The sequence below is a fragment of the Salmo salar genome, chromosome ssa14 (assembly GCF_905237065.1).
Source record: "Salmo salar chromosome ssa14, Ssal_v3.1, whole genome shotgun sequence".
NCBI classification, from domain to species: domain Eukaryota; kingdom Metazoa; phylum Chordata; class Actinopteri; order Salmoniformes; family Salmonidae; genus Salmo; species Salmo salar.
Genome location: NC_059455.1, coordinates 101,349,195 through 101,374,841, shown reverse-complemented (window position 1 = coordinate 101,374,841; position 25,647 = coordinate 101,349,195). Strand labels below are relative to the sequence as shown.

Sequence of the window (25,647 nt, the reverse complement as noted above, 5' to 3'; positions counted from 1 at the left end):
TTCTTACGTTGTCCATTCTATTTTGCTTTGCATCTAAGTTGAAAAGGCAGAGATCTGAACTAGGCCTGCTATGCATTGCCAATCTGTAATGCTGTTCATGTGTTTTCAGAGGGCAAAATGAAATGTTATATTTTTTTATAAGAAATGACTTGAAATGTCCTACCATGTCTGAGGACAGGAGTTGAGTGACATGTAATGTTTCCATGATGTACATACTGTACTTTTTAAGAAGTGGAAAAATATTTTTCATTGTACAAAAATGGAAACAGGCATTGTATTTGGTTTAAAAGACAAAAACAACATTTCATGACCAGTTTCTTTTGAATTGTCAAGTATACAATTCCTTTATGTAAAAGTGTAATCTAAGAATAAACTGGTTTTATCTAGTTTCCTTAAATGGCTTAATACCCTTTGACTTTGTTTTAAGTTGAATTGTATTGCTGGGCTACGCAGCAACTAGCTTGTTTAAATTTCAACCATCAGACTACACTCAAGGGTTTTAGTAACGTTCACATCCATGACCAAACTCCTTAGCAACAGAATCTGGAAAACACCTTGGCTTACCCTGCATGCATCAGTGAATTCCAACGCTGTCTTTTCCCATAAACTCTGCAATCTTAAGACTGTATCGGGTTACAATGCTGCCCAGAACTCAGTAGCCAAGTCCTTTCTCTTAACCCTTGTTTGTTATTCACCCGTCTGATGGATTCACAACATTAGTGGGTTTTTAGAACACAGCCAGAACAATTTAGGCCAAAATGCTTAGATCAGTTACAAGCAAGACATGGGTGGAACAAATATAAATGAAACCAGGTTTTCATCCCTATTGATGTTTATTGCTTTGAACTGAACGACAAAGTTTACATACAGTATATTATGGAAATGATAAATGATCCCCATTGAACGGACATTAAGGCTGGTCTATACACCACATGAGGGACCGAGTTTTACTGTGTGTGTGTTGCAAATGTATTTATTGCACTTGATGCATGTTTACTGTGTCTTCCTGTCCTTCTTGGGTCCACACACATCGCAGCGCTTCTCGTTGTTGCTACCGGCTGCAATCTAGAATGATACACTTTGTTCAGGAATTTTACTAACATCTCACTCACATATATAGTTCCATCAGGCCAAGGTAGGGAGTCACATACCCACATGCAACAACATCACTCACACTTCCTGTATTGGAGTTGGTTCTGTGGGTCGGGCAGATGGGACGCCAGCTTCCTGAATCTTCCTACTGATGGCTGCAGAAGCTGGGGTCCTTGGGATGTTTCCTCCTCTGGATTTGAGGTCTAACCAAGGCCTTGCCCAGCTCCTGGAGAAAGAGCTGTCTCTGGAGCTTCCCTCTGTTCCAATCTGGGTTCAAACGCGTAGTACGCCGAGATGTCCAAGATTATCACAAGCGGCCAGCGTAGGGTTCTTCTTCTGCAGCTGTAGCCAGTCACCAGCTTGTCTCCTTTTGTGGCATTGTCATCCATTATGATTTCTGGTTTTTTGATGTTCCTGGCCACAGATTATCCCATCCCTATGCAGCGTACTCATGAGTTCCACATTTTTGCCTTTCTTTGGCACGTAGGATATTAGAGACGAGTCGACCGTGAACACAAACAGAGGAATTGATAGGTCTTCTCTGTGTATTCAACAGCTGAGGTGGGAGCTCTGGCTTGTTTTTCCATACTGTTCCTACCATCGTCAGTTTCCTCTTGAGGAGCTCCTGTCCCAGCTTGTGTGAAGTAAACAAGTTATATCACGTAATGTTGTGACCACGGAGTCCCTGTGTCACATCCAGGACAACCCACATCCCTTGGTTCTTCTCAGGGGTTCCTCCATCTGGATTCCCCGAATACACTTGCAAGTTCCACACATATGATGAAGCAGCATCACAGGTAGCCCAGCTCGTGATCCCATATTTTGCGGGTTTAGACGGTATGTACTGCATGAAGGGGCCCCTAAATGGCATAAGCTGCTCATCAACAGTAACGTTGGGACCAGGGTTGTAAAACAGGGGAAGGCGGTCCACCCACTTGTCCCACACTGATCTGATCGCAGCTAGTTCGTCTCTCTGCCGCCGAGCTGGTCTGGTGTCTCGGTTAGCGAAGCGCATAATCCTGGAAATAAATTCTCTATGTACCAGTTTCTGCATCTCACAGGGATTCTGTGGATTCCCCATTGGATCTGAAAACACCAGCATGGGTAATAATCCCAAAGTACGCATATAAATGGGTTTGTTCCATCTCTCACCAAAAACACACCTTCCCTCCAAATTAGTGCAGAATGATTTTCTGGATGGTGTCTGGGATGAACAGTTCAAAAGAAGACTATGTCCTGAACATGAGAAACTGCAGGGGTGGAAATCCCAGGGGGGAACATTTCATGTAATTGTACCCCCCAAAGTTGATATCAGCTTTTCGCCCCTGAGTAACAGTCATCTGCGTCGGCCCTGGGCGCATCCTTATCACATTGGCAGCCGTGCAGGGTGGCTCATTCCTTGGGGAAGAAGACCATTCAATTTCTTCATCTTCCAAAGTGGAAGATGCTCCTTCCACACTAGCTTCTCTCTGCCCTCTTGAGTAGAGATGATTTCTGCCATGATTAAGGAGCTACACATGCAAAGCTACTTATTTGCTGTACCTGGCAATGGTACAGCAAATAACTTCCCTGTAGCTCAGTTGGTAGAGCATGGTGTTTGCAACACCAGGGTTGTGGGTTCGATTCCCACGGGGGGCCAGCACAGAAAAAAAATATATAAAAAATTAAAAAAAATGTATGAAATTGTATGAAATGTATGCATTCACTACTGTAAGTCGCTCTGGATAAGAGCGTCTGCTAAATGACTAAAATGTAAAATGTAATGTAGAGTGGGGAAAATACTGCCTTTTTTTTTACAATGTATCAAAAAATGTATTGTAATAACATTGTGCAGGTTTCTGCAAGACGTTGTAGTGCGTGTGAGAAACTACACGAAGGGTAAAGAGGGAGGCAGGTTGTTGGTGCTATGTTGAAACAGCAGGCCCAGGGAGGAAGGAGACAGTGAAAGCACACAGCAAGCCGGTTTCATTTGACTTGTTTTCACCCACACAATATCAAATGTACACTCCATGAAAATGTGTTATTTTACATGTTCTTCACAGAAAATGAACCAAGGCCAATGAATCTCTTTTTTTTCTCCAACCTATTTGTTGTATCATTTTTCATGGAGGGTGTCAACACCAGCTTCATGAATGAACAAAGGTTATGTACCAAATGGCACCATATTCCCTATAGACCAGGTCAAAAGTAGTGCCCTTATAAGGGCACACATTCTCTACAAAGCTTGCATTAACTGACACTGGACACCAGAGATGATTTAATACTTTTAATAACCAGACAGTAAATATTGATTCTCATCACCAGGGTAGGTAATGACAAACACTAGGCACACTTCAGGTCTATAAACCTGGACTCATAACACCAAAGATGGTGTTATCCATTTCCTAAGCATTCAGACCCATCTATAATCTGGGTCGAGTCCCCAATCTCTGGGGGGGGGATTGAAGAGAGAGTTGGGGAAGGGGAGATTCCACTGGGTGATTTAGGAGCGTTGGGGAAGGGGAGATTCCACTGGGTGATTTAGGAGCGTTGGGGAAGGGGAGATTCCACTGGGTGATTTAGGAGCGTTGGGGAAGGGGAGATTCCACTGGGTGATTTAGGAGAGTTGGGGAAGGGGAGATTCCACTGGTTGATTTAGGAGAGTGCAGGGGGGATGCCACTGGGTGATTTAGGAGAGTGCAGGGGGGATGCCACTGGGTGATTTAGGAGAGTGCAGGGGGGATGCCACTGGGTGATTTAGGAGAGTGCAGGGGGGATGCCACTGGGTGATTTAGGAGCGTTGGGGAAGGGGAGATTCCACTGGGTGATTTAGGAGAGTGCAGGGGGGATGCCACTGGGTGATTTAGGAGAGTGCAGGGGGGATGCCACTGGGTGATTTAGAAGAGTGCAGGGGGGATGCCACTGGGTGATTTAGAAGAGTGCAGGGGGGATGCCACTGGGTGATTTAGAAGAGTGCAGGGGGGATTCCACTGCCAAAGAGAAGCCTCCACGATGCTGGTATCCTCCACCTTGGCTGCGTCTGGGCCTATGAAGGATGGAATGTATAAACGGGACATGAATAACTAATATCCTGTGTTTCAGAGTCGCGGCTGAACAACGACATGGATAATATACAGTTAGCTGTTTTTTCTGTGCCTCGGCAAGACAGAACAGCAGCCTCCTGTAAGATCAGGGAGGGGGTGGTGTGTGTGTCTGTCAACAGCTGGTGAACAATCTCTAATATAAAGGAAGTCTCAAGGTTTTGCTCGCCTGAGGTAGAGTACCTCATGATAAACTGTAGACCACACTATTTACCAACAGAGTTTATCTATATTCTTTGTAGCTGTCTATTTACCACCAACGGGCTGAATAAGGGCATAAGCAAACAAAAAAATGCTGACCCAGATGCAGTGCTCCTAGAGCCGGGGATTTTAATTCAGAGAAACTGAAATGTGTTATACGTCATTTCTACCAGCATGTCACGTGCAACTAGATAGTTAATTTTTTATTTTAAATATCGTTCACCTTTACTCCCACACAGAGAAACTCTCCCTCACCCGCCATTTGGCAAGTCTGACCATAACTATCCTCCTGATTCCTGCTTACAGGCAAAAACTTAAAGGAAGTACCAGTGATGTGCTCAATACGGAAGCGGTTCGATGGCATTGAGGAGTACACCACATCAGTCACCGGCTTCATCAATAAGTGCATCGACGACCTCGCCCCCACAGTGACTGTACGTACATATCCCAACCAGAAGCCATGGATTACAGGCAACATCCGCACGGCACTAAAAGATGCCACTTTCAAGGAGCGGGACACTAATCCGGACGCTAATAAGAAATCCCGCTATGCCATCCGACGAACCATCAAACAGGCAAAGCATCAATACAGGACTAAGATCAAATTGTACTACATCGACTGACGCTCGCCGGATGTGACAGGGCAAACTATCATGGATTACCAAGGGAAACCCAACAAAGAGCTGCCCAGTGAAGCAAGCTTAACAGGCGCTAAATGCCTTCCATGCGTCGAGGCAAGAAACACTGAACCATGCGTGAGAGCACCAGCTGTTCCGGACGACTGTTTGATCACGCCCTCTGTAGCCAAATGGGAGTAAGACCTTTTAAACAGGTTAACCTGTTAGGGCTAGGGGGCAGCATTTGCACGTCTGGATAAAAAAAATGTACCCGATTTAATCTGGTTACTAATCCTACCCGGTAACTAGAATATGCATATACTTATTATATATGGATAGAAAACACTCTAAAGTTTCTAAAACTGTTTGAATGGTGTCTGTGAGTATAACAGAAATCATTTGGCAGGCAAAACCCTGAGACATTTTCTGACAGGAAGTGGATACCTGATGTGTTATATTGACTTTAAACCTATCCCATTGAAAAACACAGGGGCTGAGGAATATTTTGGCACTTCCTATTGCTTCCACTAGATGTCACCAGCCTTTACAAAGTGTTTTGAGTCTTCTGGAGGGAGATCTGACCGAACAAGAGCCATGGAACGATGATGTCCCATTAGACACCTGGCGCGCGAGTTCATGTTGGGTACCCTCGTTCCAATACGTTATAAAAGAGTATGCATTCGTCCACCTTGAATATTATTCATGTTCTGGTTAAAAAGGCCCTAATGATTTATGCTATACAACGTTTGACATGTTTGAACGAACGTAAATATATTTTTTCCCCTCGTTCATGACGAGAAGTCCGGCTGGCTTAGATCATGTGCTAACAAGACGGAGATTTTTGGACATAAATGATGAGCTTTTTTGAACAAAACTACATTCGTTATGGACCTGTGATACCTGGAAGTGACATCTGATGAAGAGAATCAAAGGTAATGGATTATTTACATAGTATTTTCGATTTTAGATCTCCCCAACATGACGTCTAGTCTGTATCGCAACGCGTATTTTTCTGGGCGCAGTGCTCAGATTATTGCAAAGTGTGATTTCCCAGTAAGGTTATTTTTAAATCTGGCAAGTTGATTGCGTTCAAGAGATGTAAATCTATAATTCTTTAAATGACAATATAATATTTTACCAATGTTTTCTAATTTTAATTATTTAATTTGTGACGCTGACTTGACTGCCGGTTATTGGAGGGAAACGATTTCCTCAACATCAATGCCATAGTAAAACGCTGTTTTTGGATATAAATATGAACTTGATAGAACAAAAAATGCATGCATTGTCTAACATAATGTCCTAGGAGTGTCATCTGATGGAGATTGTAAAAGGTTAGTGCACCATTTTAGCTGGTTTTATGGTTTTGGTGACCCTGTCTTTGACTTGACAAAACATTACACACAACTCTTGTAAATGTACTGTCCTAACATACTCTAAATTTATGCTTTCGCCGTAAAACCTTTTTGAAATCGTAAAACGTGGTTAGATTAAGGAGATGTTTATCTTTCAAAGGGTGTAAAATAGTTGTATGTTTGAAAAATTTGAATTTTGACATTTATTTGGATTCAAATTTGCCGCTCTTGAAATGCACCTGCTGTTGATGGAGTGCACCACGGGTGGCACGCTAGCGTCCCACCTAGCCCATAGAGGTTAACATTCACAAGGTCGCAGGGCCAGATGATCTGATTACGTGTGGCTCAGTTGGTAGAGCATGATATTTGCAACGCCAGGGTTGTGGGTTCGATTCCCACGGGGTACCAGTACGAAAAAATGTATGAAATGTATGCATTCACTACTGTAAGTCGCTCTGGATACGAGTGTCTGCTAAATGACTAAAATGTAAATTACCAGGACGCGTACTCAGAGCATGCGGTGACCAGCTGGCAAGTGTCTTCACTAACATTTTCACCCTCCCCTGTCGGAGTCTGTAATACCTACATGTTTCAAGCAGACTAACGTAGTGCCTGTGCCCAAGAACGCCAAGGTCACCTGTCTAAATGACTATCGCACTGTAGGACTCACATCTGTAGCCATGAAATGCTTTGAAAGGCTGGTCATGGCTCACATCAACACCATCATCCCAGACACCATGGACCACTCCAATTTGCATACCGCCCAAACAGATCCACAGATGAATCAATCTCTATTGCACTCCACACTGCCCTTTCCCACCTCGAAAAAGGAACACCTACGAGGGAATGCTGTTCATTGACTACAGCTCAGCGTTCAACACCATAGTGCCCACAAAGCTCATCACTAAGCTAAGGACCCTGGGACTAAACACCTTCCTGTGCTACTGGATCCTGGACTTCCTGACGGACCACCCCCAGGTGGTAAGGGTAGGCAACAACACATCCACCACACTGACCCTCAACACGAGGGCCTCTCAGGGATGCGTGCTCAGTCCCCCCCTGTACCTCCCACAGCCACGCAAGACTCCAACACCATCATTAAGTTTGCCGACAACACGACGGAGGTAGGCCTGATAACGATGAGACAGCCTATAGGGGGGAGGTCAGAGACCTGGCAATGTGATGCCAGGACAACCACCTCTCCCTCAACATGAGAAAGACAAAGGAGCTGATCGTGGATTACAGGAAAAGGAGGGCACGCCCCCATTCACGTCGACGGGGCTGTAGTGAAATCGAGCATGTCGAAACCTTCAAGTTCCTTGGTGAACACACCAACATAGTTGTGAAGTTGACACGACCACACCTATTCCCCCTCAGGAGGCTGAAAAGATTTGGCATGGGTCCTCAGATCCTCAAAAAGTTCTACAGCTGCACCATCGAGAGCATCCTGACTGGTTGCTTCACCACCTGGTGTGGCAACTGCTCAGCATCCCACCACAAGGCGCTACAGAGGGTAGTGCGTACGGCCCAGTACATCACTGGGGCCAATCTTCCTGCCATTCAGGACCTCTACACCAGGCGGTGTCAGAGGAAGGCCCTAAAAATTGTCAAAGACTCCATCCACCCAAGTCATAGACTGTTCTCTCTACTACCGCACAGCAAGCGGTACCTAAGCGCCAAGTCTGGGACCAAAAGGCTCCTAAACAGCTTCTACCCCCCAGCCATCAGACTGCTGAACAGCTTCTACCCCCCAAGCCACCAGACTGCTGAACAACTTCTACCCCCAAGCCATCAGACTGCTAAACAGCTTCTACCCCCCAGCCATCAGACTGCTGAACAGCTTCTACCCCCCAAGCCACCAGACTGCTGAACAGCTTCTACCGCCAAGCCATCAGACTGCTGAACAGCTTCTACCGCCAAGCCATCAGACTGCTGAACAGCTTCTACCCCCAAGCCATCAGACTGCTGAACAGCTTCTACCCCCAAGCCATCAGACTGCTGAACAGCTTCTACCCCCAAGCCACCAGACTGCTGAACAGCTTCTACCCCCAAGCCACCAGGCTGCTGAACAGCTTCTACCCCCAAGCCACCAGGCTGCTGAACAGCTTCTACCCCCAAGCCATCAGACTGCTGAACAGCTTCTACCCCCAAGCCATCAGACTGCTGAACAGCTTCTACCCCCAAGCCACCAGGCTGCTGAACAGCTTCTACCCCCAAGCCACCAGACTGCTGAACAGCTTCTACCCCCAAGCCACCAGACTGCTGAACAGCTTCTACCCCCAAGCCATCAGGCTGCTGAACAGCTTCTACCCCCAAGCCACCAGACTGCTGAACAGCTTCTACCCCCAAGCCACCAGACTGCTGAACAGCTTCTACCCCCAAGCCATCAGGCTGCTGAACAGCTTCTACCCCCAAGCCATCAGACTGCTGAACAGCTTCCACCCCCAAGCCATCAGACTGCTGAACAGCTTCTACCCCCAAGCCACCAGACTGCTGAACAGCTTCTACCCCCAAGCCATCAGACTGCTGAACAGCTTCTACCCCCAAGCCATCAGACTGCTGAACAGCTTCTACCCCCAAGCCATCAGACTGCTGAACAGCTTCTACCCCCAAGCCATCAGACTGCTGAACAGCTTCTTACCCCCAAGCCATCAGACTGCTGAACAGCTTCTTACCCCCAAGCCATCAGACTGCTGAACAGCTTCTACCCCCAAGCCACCAGACTGCTGAACAGCTTCTTACCCCCAAGCCATCAGACTGCTGAACAGCTTCTACCCCCAAGCCACCAGACTGCTGAACAGCTTCTTACCCCCAAGCCATCAGACTGCTGAACAGCTTCTTACCCCCAAGCCATCAGACTATTTACATTGACCCCCTTATTTTATTCTGCTTATTTCTGGGACTCCAGCACAGGCTTGATGTACACTGACTGGACTAACCCACTACACTGATACTCCAGCACACAGGCATACTGACGCCACACGCACATACCGTACATTGACATAAACAGGTGGCAGCATTGTATTATCTATGCATAGTCACTTTACCGCTACCTACATGTACATATTACCTCAACTAACCTGTACATTGACTCGGTAACGGTACCCACAGTATATAGCCTCGTTATTGTATTGTCTATTTTTACTTTAGTTTATTTAGCAGATGTTTAACTTTCTTTTTTTTACTCTGCATTGTTGGTTAAGGGCTCATAAGTAAGGATTTCCCAGTAGCGTCCACACCGGTTATATTCGGCATTTCCCAGTAGCGTCCACACCGGTTATATTCGGCATTTCCCAGTAACGTCCACACCGGTTATATTCGGCATTTCCCAGTAACGTCCACACCGGTTATATTCGGCATTTCCCAGTAACGTCCACACCGGTTATATTCGGCATTTCCCAGTAGCGTCCACACCGGTTATATTCGGCATTTCCCAGTAGCGTCCACACCGGTTATATTCGGCATTTCCCAGTAACGTCCACACCGGTTATATTCGGCATTTCCCAGTAACGTCCACACCGGTTATATTCGGCATTTCCCAGTAACGTCCACACCGGTTATATTCGGCATTTCCCAGTAGCGTCCACACCGGTTATATTCGGCATTTCCCAGTAGCGTCCACACCGGTTATATTCGGCATTTCCCAGTAACGTCCACACCGGTTATATTCGGCATTTCCCAGTAACGTCCACACCGGTTATATTCGGCATTTCCCAGTAACGTCCACACCGGTTATATTCGGCATTTCCCAATAACGTCTACACCGGTTATATTCGGCATTTCCCAGTAGCGTCTACACCGGTTATATTCGGCATTTCCCAGTAGCGTCTACACCGGTTATATTCGGCATTTCCCAGTAGCGTCTACACCGGTTATATTCGGTATTTCCCAGTAGCGTCTACACCGGTTATATTCGGCATTTCCCAGTAACGTCCACACCGGTTATATTCGGCATTTCCCAGTAACGTCTACACCGGTTATATTCGGCATTTCCCAATAACGTCCACACCGGTTATATTCGGCACGTGACAAATAAAATGAGTCTGCTGATAGTGACTATTTCAAAGGGTGAACTTGCAATGAATGTGACATGTACTTGTTTTTCCCTCCTTAACTTAGTTGAATGCACTGACTAAGTTGCTCTGGATAGGAGTGTCTGCTAAATAACTCAAATGTAAATACACAAGCAACCATAACACCATCTGGCTGTAGTCATACGGTAGCACTTACAGGAGGGTCCACTAGGTGGAGCCAGGTGTTGAGGTGGTTCAGGAGAGTGAAGGCATCTGGGATGTTGTCTCCTTCAGAGCAGAAGATCAGCACCACCGCCAGAGGAATGTCCTCAGCACAGCTGGAACAGAGAGACAACATGGAGAGGAATGTCCTCAGCACAGCTGGAACACAGAGACGACAACATGGAGAGGAATGTCCTCAGCCCAGCTGGAACACAGAGACAACACCATGGAGAGGAATGTCCTCAGCACAGCTGGAACACAGAGACAACACCATGGAGAGGAATGTCCTCAGCACAGCTGGAACACAGAGACGACAACATGGAGAGGAATGTCCTCAGCACAGCTGGAACACAGAGACGACATGGAGAGGAATGTCATCAGCCCAGCTGGAACAGAGAGACAACATGGAGAGAATGTCCTCAGCACAGCTGGAACACAGACAACATGGAGAGGAATGTCCTCAGCCCAGCTGGAACAGAGAGACAACATGGAGAGGAATGTCCTCAGCCCAGCTGGAACACAGAGACAACACCATGGAGAGGAATGTCCTCAGCCCAGCTGGAACACAGAGACAACACCATGGAGAGGAATGTCCTCAGCCCAGCTGGAACACAGAGACAACACCATGGAGAGGAATGTCCTCAGCCCAGCTGGAACACAGAGACAACATGGAGAGGAATGTCCTCAGCCCAGCTGGAACACAGAGACAACATGGAGAGGAATGTCCTCAGCACAGCTGGAACAGAGAGACAACATGGAGAGGAATGTCCTCAGCACAGCTGGAACACAGAGACAACATGGAGAGGAATGTCCTCAGCACAGCTGGAACAGAGAGACAACATGGAGAGGAATGTCCTCAGCACAGCTGGAACACAGAGACAACACCATGGAGAGGAATGTCCTCAGCCCAGCTGGAACACAGACAACATGGAGAGGAATGTCCTCAGCCCAGCTGGAACACAGAGACAACACCATGGAGAGGAATGTCCTCAGCACAGCTGGAACAGAGAGACAACATGGAGAGGAATGTCCTCAGCACAGCTGGAACAGAGAGACAACACCATGGAGAGGAATGTCCTCAGCCCAGCTGGAACACAGACAACATGGAGAGGAATGTCCTCAGCCCAGCTGGAACACAGAGACAACACCATGGAGAGGAATGTCCTCAGCCCAGCTGGAACACAGACAACATGGAGAGGAATGTCCTCAGCCCAGCTGGAACACAGAGACAACACCATGGAGAGGAATGTCCTCAGCCCAGCTGGAACAGAGCCAAAATGGAGAGGAATGTCCTCAGCCCAGCTGGAACAGAGAGCCAACATGGAGAAAACCTTAAAGCCACAATACGTAACTTTTTGGGCGACCAACCAAATCCACATGAGTTATACATTTGTCATTCTCATTGAAAGCCAGTCTAAGACACGGCAGATATTATACTTCCCATTCTTAAATGTAGTTTTTGTGTCTTTTACTTTCTGTTCGGTAAACCAGCCTCAAACATCTGAAAATACAATATGGTTATGGAAAAGCTATTTCACAGCGGTTTAGATGGTACAGTGATTCTCTAAACTAGACTCGCTTGTTTTGACACAAACTGAAAACATGACAACTATTAGAATTTTAACAACCAGGAAATGGTGATTTCTGCATAGTGCACCTAAGTGAACTTTTTGTGCAAGGTAAGCATATTCCTCTTTATCAGACGTAGCGTTCAACGTTCCACACTGCACGTGTGAGGATGATATAGCCTGTAATGTCTAATGTCTACGACCACCCACTAACCCATCCCCTGTAGTTCAAGGTAGAAGAGAAGTTGTCCCCGTATCCAGACCTAGAATCAGCCTTAGCCCCACTCCTAACCATCATATGGGTAAAAACCAATATGGTCCCGTATCAGTGTTCAGAGGTGACTCTACCTACACCCCAGTCAGTCTGTCCTGTACCTGTCAGTGAAGAGGCGTTTAGTGGCGCCCCCTCCAGGTATGTAGAGGCGCCGCTCTGAGTCAGTAACTCCAGGGAAGGTCGATACCGTCTCCATCTCCCTCCACTCCATCTCCTTCAGCCGGTCGCCAGTCACCTTCTGCATGGAGGGAGTCTGCAGGTAACGCAGGGGAGTGCTGCAAGCAAGGGTTTCATCTTTCGTGTTCATTGGTGGAATATTGGAACACGGACAGTGATATCGAAATACTTTTTATATATTTTATGTCGGATTTGGTCAGTCAGAGCTCTCTGCTATGCACTCAATATATTCATGTGACAAATGAAATGGAAAAAAAGTCTAGTTGAATATAGTAATTTTGGTAGGTAGCAGTTGTGTACCCCAGTAGCTGTTGGTCATCCCTCTGGTAAGCATGACTGCTGGACAGTACTACAGTTCTGGAGAAACCGCTGGCTTTGATCCAAGACACCATCAGCTTACAGAACTTCTTGGACTTTGTCTGCAACAGAAAGGACCTATATGATAGTAAAAAGAGTTCTCCTCTCCCAAGTTAACCGTAAACTGGACAGCATAACCATAAACTGGACAGCATAACCGTAAACTGGACAGCATAACCGTAAACTGGACAGCATAACCGTAAACTGGACAGCATAACCGTAAACTGGACAGCATAACCGTAAACTGGACAGCATAACCGTAAACTGGACAGCATAACCATAAACTGGACAGCATAACCGTATCCATGTGAAACCAATGTCAGTGAGCAGCTTCTCATCCTCCACTGTTCCCTCAACCCCTGTTCCCTCAGCCCCTGTTCCCTCAACCCCTGTTCCCTCAACCCCTGTTCCCTCAGCCCCTGTTCCCTCAACCCCTGTTCCCTCAACCCCTGTTCCCTCAACCCCTGTTCCCTCAACCCCTGTTCCCTCAACCCCTGTTCTCTAGCTAGCCTTACTTTACTTCAGGCTACTAACCGCTAGCCTCTAGCCTTACTTTACTTCAGGCTACTAACCGCTAGCCTAGCTAGCCTTACTTTACTTCAGGCTACTAACCGCTAGCCTAGCTAGCCTTACTTTACTTCAGGCTACTAACCGCTAGCCTAGCTAGCCTTACTTTACTTCAGGCTACTAACCGCTAGCCTAGCTAGCCTTACTTTACTTCAGACTACTAACCGCTAGCCTAGCTAGCCTTACTTTACTTCAGGCTACTAACCGCTAGCCTAGCCTTACTTTACTTCAGACTACTAACCGCTAGCCTAGCTAGCCTTACTTTACTTCAGACTACTAACCGCTAGCCTAGCTAGCCTTACTTTACTTCAGGCTACTAACCGCTAGCCTAGCCTTACTTTACTTCAGGCTACTAACCGCTAGCCTAGCTAGCCTTACTTTACTTCAGGCTACTAACCGCTAGCCTAGCTAGCCTTACTTTACTTCAGACTACTAACCGCTAGCCTAGCTAACCTTACTTTACTTCAGGCTACTAACCGCTAGCCTAGCTAGCCTTACTTTACTTCAGGCTACTAACCGCTAGCCTAGCTAGCCTTACTTTACTTCAGACTACTAACCGCTAGCCTAGCTAGCCTTACTTTACTTCAGACTACTAACCGCTAGCCTAGCTAGCCTTACTTTACTTCAGACTACTACCGCCCGCTTAGCTAGCCACTTTACTACTGACTACTAACCGCTGGCCTAGCTAGCCTTACTTTACTTCAGGCTACCAACCGCTAGCCTAGCTAGCCTTGCTTTACTTCAGACTACTAACTGCTAGCCTAGCTAGCCTTACTTTACTTCAGACTACTAACCGGCTAGCCTCAGACTAACGCTAGCCTAGCCTTACTTTACTTCAGACTACTAACCGCTAGCCTAGCTAGCCTTACTTTACTTCAGACTACTAACCGCTAGCCTAGCTAGCCTTACTTTACTTCAGACTACTAACCGCTAGCCTAGCCTTACTTTACTTCAGACTACTAACCGCTAGCCTAGCTAGCCTTACTTTACTTCAGGCTACTAACCGCTAGCCTAGCTAGCCTTACTTTACTTCAGACTACTAACCGCTAGCCTAGCTAGCCTTACTTTCTTCAGGCTACTCAGCTAGCCCTTACTTCAGACTACTAACCGCTAGCCTAGCTAGCCTTACTTTACTTCAGACTACTAACCGCTAGCCTAGCTAGCCTTACTTTACTTCAGGCTACTAACCGCTAGCCTAGCTTAGCCTTACTTCAGGCTACTAACCGCTAGCCTAGCTAGCCTTACTTTACTTCAGGCTACTAACCGCTAGCCTAGCTAGCCTTACTTTACTTCAGACTACTAACCGCTAGCCTAGCCTTACTTTACTTCAGGCTACTAACCGCTAGCCTAGCTAGCCTTACTTTACTTCAGGCTACTAACCGCTAGCCTAGCTAGCCTTACTTTACTTCAGGCTACTAACCGCTAGCCTAGCCTTACTTTACTTCAGACTACTAACCGCTAGCCTAGCTAGCTACCATCTTTGTTAACTTCCTTTCGTTCTGATTTCCTTTCTTGAAGACCAATAGTAAGACGCTCCTTCGTCCCGCCTCCTATAATTATCCATTTTAGAACCATGAGAGTTTTTACCAGATTACAGATTTATATGGAAGACCTTTGCGCACAAAATAGGTCTTTGTTTTTTAAATAATTTTTACATTAAAACACATTTATTTGGCAATTCAATGCTGAGACACCAATCTTTATTTATGTAACAATAAATACACCGTATTCAAAGCATTTTAGGTGATTTTAGAAATTCAGCATGTTGATATAAAAATACAGAAATCTAAATACTCAAACAATGACCCTAAAAACGGTCTGGGGTACTGACAAACAGCCAGACAAGTGTTATAAAGGGACCAGAAGTGTTTTTGGTTGAGCTTCCCCTTTAAGGATTATGGTACATTCTTAACTCTGTTACAAATAGAATGGGTTAAATGAAGCCAACCTGTTACGTTACCTGGATAATTGGGGTTCTGATCTGAAGAACTGCCAACCTCAACTCTGGAGAAGAGTACACTGTTCAAGAGAGGAGAGAATCTCATTCCATGTCAATGTGACTGAAGCGATGACTATTGTATATTATGATCATTAACAGTACAGTGTTACATAGACAACTACCCTATTTCACTACAAGACCAAAAGTATGTGGACACCTGCTTGTTTTTAATTTAACTAGTCAGTTAAGAACAAATTCTTATTTATAATGGACGGCCTGCTCCGGCCAAACCCGGACAACGCTGGGCCAATTGTGCGCCGCCCTACGGGACTCCCAATCACAGCCGGATGTGATACAGCCTGAAATCGAACCAGGATCTGTAGTGACGCCTCTAACACTGAGATGCAGTGCCTTAGACCGCTGCGCCACTCGGGAGCCCCAATAGAGAGTTGGTCCACCCTTTGCGTCTATAACAGTCTCCACTCTTCTGGGAAGGCTTTCCACTAGACTTTGGAATATTGCTGCGGGGACTTACTTTCACTCAGCCACAAGAGCATTACTGAGGTCGGGCACTGATGTTGGGTGATTAGGACTGGCTCGCAGACAGCATTCCAAGTCATCACAAAGATGTTTGATGGGGTTGAGGTCAGGGCTATCTGCAGGCCAGTCAAGTTCTTCCACACCAATCTTGACAAACCATTTCTGTATGGACCTCGCTTTGTGCATGGGGGCATTGTCATGCTGAAACAGGAAAGGGCCTTCTCCAAATTGTTGCCACAAAGTTGGAAGAACCGAATCACCTACAATGTAAATTAAATGCTGTAGCGTTAATATTTCCCTTCACTGGAACTAACGGCCCAAACCATGAAAAACAGCCCCAGACCGTTATTCCCACCTTTACAGGTAGCACTACGCTTCGGGACAGGGAGACACTACGCTCCGGGACAGGAAAACTACGCTCCGGGACAGTGGGCCACTACGCTCTGGGACAGGTAGGCCACTACGCTCCGGGACAGGTAGGCCACTACGCTCCGGGACAGGTTGGCCCACTACGCTCCGGGACAGGTTGGCCCACTACGCTCCGGGACGCGCCGGGACAGGTTGGCCCACTACGCTCCGGGACAGGTTACCCACTACGCTCCGGGACAGGTTGGCCACTACGCTCCGGGACAGGTTGGCCACTACGCTCCGGGACAGGTTGGCCACTACGCTCCGGGACAGGTTGGCCACTACGCTCCGGGACAGGTTGGCCACTACGCCCGGGACAGGTTGGCCACTACGCTCCGGGACGCTCCGGGACAGGTTGGCCACTACGCTCCGGGACAGGTGGCCACTACGCTCCGGGACAGGTAAGCCACTACGCTCCGGGACAGGTAAGCCACTACGCTCCGGGACAGGTGCCCACTACGCCCGGGACAGGTAAGCCACTGCCGGACGCTCCGGGACAGGTTGGCCCACTACGCTCCGGGACAGGTTGGCCACTACGCTCCGGGACAGGTTGGCCACTACGCTCCGGGACAGGTTGGCCACTACGCTCCGGGACAGGTTGGCCACTACGCTCCGGGACAGGTTGGCCACTACGCTCCGGGACAGGTTGGCCACTACGCTCCGGGACAGGTGGCCACTACGCTCCGGGACAGGTTGGCCACTACGCCCGGGACAGGTTGGCCACTACGCTCCGGGACAGGTGCCCACTACGCTCCGGGACAGGTGCCCACTACGCTCCGGGACAGGTAGGCCACTACGCTCCGGGACGCTCGGGACAGGTTGGCCACTACGCTACGGGACGCTCCGGGACAGGTTGGCCACTACGCTCCGGGACGCCCGGGACAGGTTGGCCACTACGCTCCGGGACGCTCCGGGACAGGTTGGCCACTACGCTCCGGGACAGGTGGCCACTACGCTCCAGGAAAGGTAAGCCACTACGCTCCGGGACAGGTAAGCCACTACGCTCCGGGACAGGTAGGCCACTACGCTCCGGGACAGGTTGGCCACTACGCTCCGGGACAGGTTGGCCACTACGCTCCGGGACAGGTTGGCCACTACGCTCCGGGACAGGTGGCCCACTACGCTCCGGGACAGGTTGGCCACTAATCTCCGGGACAGGTTGGCCACTACGCTCCGGGACAGGTGGCCCACTACGCCCGGGACAGGTGGACCCCTAAAGCTCCGGGACAGGTGGCCCACTACGCTCCGGGACAGGTGAGACACTACGCTCCGGGACAGGTGAGACACTACGCTCCGGGACAGGGGGGCCACTACGCTCCGGGACAGAGGGGCCACTACGCTCCGGGACAGGGGGGAACACTACGCTCCGGGACAGGGAGACACTACGCTCCGGGACAGGGGGACACTACGCTCCGGGACAGGGGACACTACGCTCGGGACAGGGGGACACTACGCTCCGGGACAGGGAGACACTACGCTCCGGGACAGGGAGACACTACGCTCCGGGACAGGGACAAACTACGCTCCGGGACAGGGACAAACTACGCTCCGGGACAGGTGGGCCACTACGCTCCGGGACAGGGGGCCACTACGCTCCGGGACAGATGGTCACTACGCTCCGGGACAGGTGAGCCACTACGCCCGGGACAGGTGAGCCACTACGCCCGGGACAGTGGGCCACTACGCTCCGGGACGCTCCGGGACAGGTTGGCCACTACGCTCCGGGACAGGTAAGCCACTACGCTCCGGGACAGGTGCCCACTACGCTCGGGACAGGTGCCCACTACGCTCCGGGACAGGTGCCCACTACGCTCCGGGACAGGTAAGCCACTACGCTCCGGGACAGGTGGCCACTACGCTCCGGGACAGGTGGCCACTACGCTCCGGGACAGATAGTCACTACGCTCCGAGAAAGGTGAGCCACTACGCTCCGGGACAGTGGGCCACTACGCTCCGGGACGCTCCGGGACAGGTTGGCCACTACGCTCCGGGACAGGTGGCCACTACGCTCCGGGACAGGTAAGCCACTACGCTCCGGGACAGGTGCCCACTACGCTCCGGGACAGGTGCCCACTACGCTCCGGGACAGGCAACCACTACGCTCCGGGACAGGCAACCACTACGCTCCGGGACAGTGGGCCACTACGCTCCGGGACGCTCCGGGACAGGTTGGCCACTACGCTCCGGGACAGGTGCCACTACGCCCGGGACAGGTAAGCCACTACGCTCCGGGACAGGTAAGCCACTACGCTCCGGGACAGGTGCCCACTACGCTCCGGGACAGGTGCCCACTACGCTCCGCGACAGGTAAGCCACTACGGCTCCGCGACAGGTAAGCCACTACGCTCCGCGACAGGTAAGCCACTACGCTCCGGGACAGGGGACACTACGCTCCGGGACAGGGTGACACTACGCTCCGGGACAGGGGGACACTACGCTCCGGGACAGGGGGACACTACGCTCCGGGACAGGGGGACACTACGCTCCGGGACAGGGGGACACTACGCTCCGGGACAGGGGGACACTACGCTCCGGGACAGGGGGACACTACGCTCCGGGACAGGGGGACACTACGCTCCGGGACAGGGGGCCACTACGCTCCGGGACAGGTGGACCACTACGCTCCGGGACAGGTGGACCACTACGCTCCGGGACAGGTGTACCACTACGCTCCGGGACAGGTGTACCACTACGCTCCGGGACAGGTAGGACACTACGCTCCGGGACAGGTGGCACTACGCTCCGGGACAGGGGGACACTACGCTCCGGGACACTACACTCCGGGACAGGGGGGACACTACGCTCCGGGAGACACTACGCCCGGGACAGGTAAACACTACGCTCCGGGACAGGGGGACACTACGCTCCGGGACAGGTGGGCCCCCTAAAGCTCCGGGACAGGTGGCCCACTACGCTCCGGGACAGGTGAGACACTACGCTCCGGGACAGAGGGGCCACTACGCTCCGGGACAGAGGGGCCACTACGCTCCGGGACAGAGGGGCCACTACGCTCCGGGACAGGGGGACACTACGCTCCGGGACAGGGGGACACTACGCTCCGGGACAGGGGGACACTACGCTCCGGGACAGGGGGACACTACGCTCCGGGACAGGGAGACACTACGCTCCGGGACAGGGGGACACTACGCTCCGGGACAGGGGGACACTACGCTCCGGGACAGGGGGACACTACGCTCCGGGACAGGTGGGCCACTACGCTCCGGGACAGGTGGCCACTACGCTCCGGGACAGATAGTCACTACGCTCCGGGACAGGTGAGCCACTACGCTCCGGGACAGGTGAGCCACTACGCTCCGGGACAGTGGGCCACTACGCTCCGGGACGCTCCGGGACAGGTTGGCCACTACGCTCCGGGACAGGTACCCACTACGCTCCGGGACAGGTAAGCCACTACGCCCGGGACAGGTGCCACTACGCTCCGGGACAGGTGCCCACTACGCTCCGGGACAGGTAAGCCACTACGCTCCGGGACAGGTAAGCCACTACGCTCCGGGACAGGTAAGCCACTACGCTCCGGGACAGGTAAGCCACTACGCTCCGGGACAGGTGCCCACTACGCTCCGGGACAGGTGCCCACTACGCTCCGGGACAGGTGCCCACTACGCTCCGGGACAGGCAACCACTACGCTCCGGGACAGGGGGACACTACGCTCCGGGACAGGGGGACACTACGCTCCGGGACAGGGGGACACTACGCTCCGGGACAGGGGGACACTACGCTCCGGGACAGGGGGACACTACGCTCCGGGATAGGGGGACACTACGCTCCGGGACAGGTGGACCACTACGCTCCGGGACAGGTGTACCACTACGCTCCGGGACAGGTGGACCACTACGCTCCGGGACAGGTGGACCACTACGCTCCGGGAGACACTACGCTCCGGGACAGGTAGGACACTACGCTCCGGGACAGGTGGCACTACGCTCCGGGACAGGGGGACACTACGCTCCGGGACACTACACTCCGGGACAGGGGGACACTACGCTCCGGGAGACACTACGCTCCGGGACAGGTGGACACTACGCTCCGGGACAGGGGGACACTACGCTCCGGGACAGGTGGCACTACGCTCCGGGACGCTCCGGGACAGGTAGCACTACACTCCGGGACGCTCCGGGACAGGTGGCACTACGCTCCGGGACAGGTGCACTACGCTCCGGGACGCTCCGGGACACTTTTCCTGATGAAAAGTTATTGTGCTGCCGTTGCTTTCAGAGGCAGTTTGGAACTCGGTAGGGAGGTTTGCAACCGATGACAGACAATTTTTACCGGCTTCACCACTCGGTGGAAGTTGTGGCCTACCACATCGCCGCTGAGCCGTTGTTGCTCCTAGACATTTCCACTTCACAATAATAGCACTTTTTATTTATTTAACCGTTATTTTACCAGGTAAGTTGACTGAGAACACATTTTCATTTACAGCAACAACCTGAGGAATAGTTACAGGGGAGAGGAGGGGGATGAAGGAGCCAATTGTAAACTGGGGATGATTAGGTGGTCATGATGGTATGAGGGCCAGATTGGGAATTTAGCCAGGACACCGGGCTCTTACGATAAGTGCTAAGGGATCTTCCGTGACCACAGAGAGTCAGGACACCCGTTTAACATACCATCTAAAAGACGGCACCCTACACAGGGCAATGTCCCCAATCACTGCCCTGGGGCACTGGGATATTTCTTTAGACCAGAGGAAAGGGTGCCTCCTACTGGCCCTCCAACACCAGCAGCATCTGGTCTCCCATCCAGGGCCTGACCAGGACCAACCCTGCTTAGCTTCAGAAGCAAGCCAGCAGTGGGATGCAGTTGACCAGGGCAGATGTAGCAGGGCAGAAATGTGATTAACTGACTTGTTGGAAAGGTGGCATCCTATGACGGTGCCACATTGAAAGTCACTGAGCTCTTCAGTAAGGCCAGTTTACTGCCAATGTTTGTCTATGGAGATTGCATGGCTGTGTGCCCGATTTTATAGTGCCTGAAATGGCCACTACGCTCCGGGACAGGTAAGCCACTACGCTCCGGGACAGGTGCCCACTACGCTCCGGGACAGGTGCCCACTACGCTCCGGGACAGGTGCCCACTACGCTCCGGGACAGTGGGCCACTACGCTCCGGGACAGTGGGACACTACGCTCCGGGACAGTGGGCCACTACGCTCCGGGACAGTGGGCCACTACGCTCCGGGACGCTCCGGGACAGGTTGGCCACTACGCTCCGGGACAGGTGCCCACTACGCTCCGGGACAGGTAAGCCACTACGCTCCGGGACAGGTGCCCACTACGCTCCGGGACAGGTGCCCACTACGCTCCGGGACAGGTGGCCACTACGCTCCGGGACAGGTGCCAACTACGCTCCGGGACAGATGGTCACTACGCTCCAGGACAGATGGTCACTACGCTCCGGGACAGATGGTCACTACGCTCCGGGACAGATGGTCACTACGCTCCGGGACAGATAGTCACTACGCTCCGGGACAGATAGTCACTACGCTCCGGGACGCTCCGGGACAGGTTGGCCACTACGCTCCGGGACAGGGCAGATGTAGCAGGGCAGAAATGTGATTAACTGACTTGTTGGAAAGGTGGCATCCTATGACGGTGCCACATTGAAAGTCACTGAGCTCTTCAGTAAGGCCAGTTTACTGCCAATGTTTGTCTATGGAGATTGCATGGCTGTGTGCCCAATTTTATAGTGCCTGAAATGGCCAAATCTACAATTCGAAGGGGTGTCCACATATTTTTGAATCAGCGGAGGCTGGTGGGAGGAGCTATAGGAGGACAGGCACATTGTTTTGGCTGGAATGGAACAGAGTCAACATGTGGTTTCCATGTTTAATATCTATTCCATTCCAGCCATAACAATATGCCTGTCCTCCTATATCTCCTCCCACCAGCCTCCACTGTTTTGTATATTTAGTGTACCTTCTGCATTGGTACTGAGGTCGTTGGCGTTCTCGGGGGTGAATGTAGCATAAGGGTTGTTCCCTGCCATAGGGATGAGACAGTCAGTGTGGATGTATCCGACTCGACACATGTTGAGCGTAGAAACAATCAGGTCCACTGCCAGTTGCCCCACATTTCCAACAGAGATTGCTGGCTGTAGACAGACAATGTGACATCTGGTTAGATACAATACAGTAGAATAGACACTGTAGTAGAAGCGTGCAGCACACGTTGAACCCAATTAGACACAATGATAGAGCATAAATACAGAGGAAGCATGTCCGCCGACTCACCATAATCAGGGTAAAGTCTTTAAAAGACGTTGGGGTGTTTTCTGCCGCGACAAACATCATGTGTGTTGAGAGTTAAACAACTTAATTACTGTTCAGTCAACCACTCTCAGAGTATTTTGGTTGTAAGAAATTCCCATTTACTTTCGCTTCTTGCAAGCTGGAAATGGGCCTTTAAGAACATAGATGGCGTCGATGTTGATGCGTTATCAGATGCCTGAATAAAAATATTGTTGTACTGCAATAGAAGTCAACATTTTAAATATATTTATAAGATTTGACAAAAATAAACTTCCATATTTATTTATACCTTCATTAAAAGTTCCAATAAAAGTCTTAAAATAAAAGAATGAGGGAGATATTATTTGTGTCTGAAAGGGGACTCTGGCGGTCGCCTATTTTTAGCCGCGTCGCTAAGATGAACCTTTCTGCAGAAATAGATATACAACTCCCGCAAAGTACCGTCTGTAAATGTTATCAGTGTCCTCCTCTCTTTGTAGTTTGTCATCGTGCTTGGAAGAAAGTTAATTAATGTTTTAAAATGTTGCCCATCAACACACAACATGTCTTTAGCTTTCAGACGTTATACTGCACGGGTACAGTAATATGTACTTGAATAATGTGTATTTTATTTGATAAAAGTGTATATGTCCTATGCTATACCATCAGACAGTCGTGGGAAAAGTACGCAATGTCATACTTGAGTAAAAGTATAGATACCTTAATAGAAAGTTACTCAAATAAAAGTGAAAGTCAGACAGTAAAATACTACTTGAGTAAAAGTCTAAAAGTATTTGTTTTTAAATATACTTAAGTATCAAAAGTAAATGTATAAATCATTTAAAATATCTTATATTAAGCAAAGCAGACCATATTCTTGTTTTTAAAATTTGAGTAGAGGGTTGGGTTTAAGGCTGATGAGTGGAGGGTTAGGTTTAAGGCTGATGAGTGGAGGGTTAGGTTTAAGGCTGATGAGTGGAGGGTTAGGTTTAAGGCTGATGAGTAGAGGGTTGGGTTTAAGGCTGATGAGTGGAGGGTTAGGTTTAAGGCTGATGAGTGGAGGGTTAGGTTTAAGGCTCATAAGTGGAGGGTTAGGTTTAAGGCTGATGAGTGGAGGGTTAGGTTTAAGGCTGATGAGTGGAGGGTTAGGTTTAAGGCTGATGAGTAGAGGGTTAGGTTTAAGGCTGATGAGTGGAGGGTTAGGTTTAAGGCTGATGAGTGGAGGGTTAGGTTTAAGGCTGATGAGTAGAGGGTTAGGTTTAAGGCTGATGAGTGGAGGGTTAGGTTTAAGGCTGATGAGTGGAGGGTTAGGTTTAAGGCTGATGAGTAGAGGGTTAGGTTTAAGGCTGATGAGTGGAGGGTTAGGTTTAAGGCTGATGAGTGGAGGGTTAGGTTTAAGGCTGATGAGTAGAGGGTTAGGTTTAAGGCTGATGAGTAGAGGGTTAGGTTTAAGGCTGATGAGTAGAGGGTTAGGTTTAAGGCTGATGAGTAGAGGGTTAGGTTTAAGGCTGATGAGTGGAGGGTTAGGTTTAAGGCTGATGAGTAGAGGGTTAGGTTTAAGGCTGATGTGTAGAGGGTTAGGTTAAAGGCTGATGAGTGGAGGGTTAGTTTTAAGGCTGATGAGTGGAGGGTTAGGTTTAAGGCTGATGGGTAGAGGGTTAGGTTTAAGGCTGATGAGTAGAGGGTTAGTTTTAAGGCTGATGAGTGAAGGGCTAGGTTTAAGGCTGATGGGTAGAGGGTTAGGTTTAAGGCTGATGAGTAGAGGGTTAGGTTTAAGGCTGATGAGTGGAGGGTTAGGTTTAAGGCTGATGGGTAGAGGGTTAGGTTTAAGGCTGATGAGTAGAGGGTTAGTTTTAAGGCTGATGAGTGGAGGGTTAGGTTTAAGGCTGATGGGTAGAGGGTTAGGTTTAAGGCTGATGAGTAGAGGGTTAGTTTTAAGGCTGATGAGTGGAGGGTTAGGTTTAAGGCTGATGGGTAGAGGGTTAGGTTTAAGGCTGATGAGTAGAGGGTTAGGTTTAAGTGAAGAGGTAATCTTCAGTTGGGTTTCATTGGTTCACTGAGCACACACACACACACACACACACACACACACACACACACACACACACACAGCAAAGGAGCTGATCGTGGACTACAGGAAAAGGCAGTCCGAACAGGCCCCCATTAACATTGACGGGGCTGTAGTGGAGCGGGTCGAGAGCTTCAAGTTCCATTGGTGTCCACATCACCAACAAACTATCATGGTCCAAACATACCAAGACAGTCCTGAAGGGGGCACGACAAAACCTTTTCCCCCTCTGGAGACTGAAAAGATTCGTCATGCGTCCCCAGATCCTGAAAAGGTTCTACAGCTGCACCATCAAGAGCATCCTGACCAGTTGCATCACCGCCTGGTATGGCAACTGCTCGCCATCTGACTGTAAGGCGCTACAGAGGGTAGTGCGTACGGCCCAGTACATCACTGGGCCCAAGCATCCTGCCATCCAGGACCTATACAATAGGCGGTGTCAGAGGAAAGCCCATAAAATTGTCAGAGACTCCAGTCACCCAAGTTATAGACTGTCTTCTCTGCTACTGCACGGCAAGCGGTACCGGAGCGCCAAGTCTAGGACCAAAAGGCTCCTCAGCAGCTTCTACCCCCAAAGGTTCGGTATAGTTGCCGGGCAGGTTGCCGGGCAGGTTAGGACTCAGGCCTCAGGAATGAGTAGGGTTCGGTATAGTAGCCGGGCAGGTTGCCGGGCAGGTTAGGACTCAGGCCTCAGGAATGAGTAGGGTTCGGTATAGTTGCCGGGCAGGTTGCCGGGCAGGTTAGGACTCAGGCCTCAGGAATGAGTAGGGTTCGGTATAGTTGCCGGGCAGGTTGCCGGGCAGGTTAAGACTCAGTCCTCAGGAATGAGTAGGGTTCGGTATAGTAGCCAGGCAGGTTGCCGGGCAGGTTAGGACTCAGGCCTCAGGAATGAGTAGGGTTCGGTATAGTAGCCGGGCAG

The 25,647-nt window shown here is 50.1% G+C and overlaps 1 protein-coding gene across 3 annotated transcripts; it reads right to left on the bottom strand.

Annotated features, from left to right (window-relative positions):
* Positions 1 to 3,343: 3,343 nt before the first annotated feature.
* On the bottom strand, positions 3,344 to 22,874 carry psmg2 (proteasome (prosome, macropain) assembly chaperone 2). Of its 3 annotated transcripts, XM_045695153.1 has the most exons (8): positions 22,664 to 22,874; positions 22,350 to 22,524; positions 15,484 to 15,542; positions 12,900 to 13,018; positions 12,524 to 12,697; positions 10,576 to 10,696; positions 4,037 to 4,117; positions 3,344 to 4,002 (listed from the first exon to the last, which is right to left on the bottom strand). In XM_045695153.1, the coding sequence occupies exons 1-7, from the start codon at positions 22,721 to 22,723 to the stop codon at positions 4,037 to 4,039; spliced, it is 789 nt and encodes a 262-aa protein (XP_045551109.1). In that variant the 5' UTR covers positions 22,724 to 22,874; the 3' UTR covers positions 3,344 to 4,002. The 3 variants fall into 3 exon arrangements, with proteins under 3 accessions (XP_045551109.1, XP_045551108.1, XP_045551110.1); XM_045695152.1 differs by having other exon boundaries at positions 3,344 to 4,117; XM_045695154.1 differs by lacking the exons at positions 3,344 to 4,002; positions 4,037 to 4,117; positions 10,576 to 10,696 and adding an exon at positions 10,719 to 11,621.
* Positions 22,875 to 25,647: the final 2,773 nt, after the last annotated feature.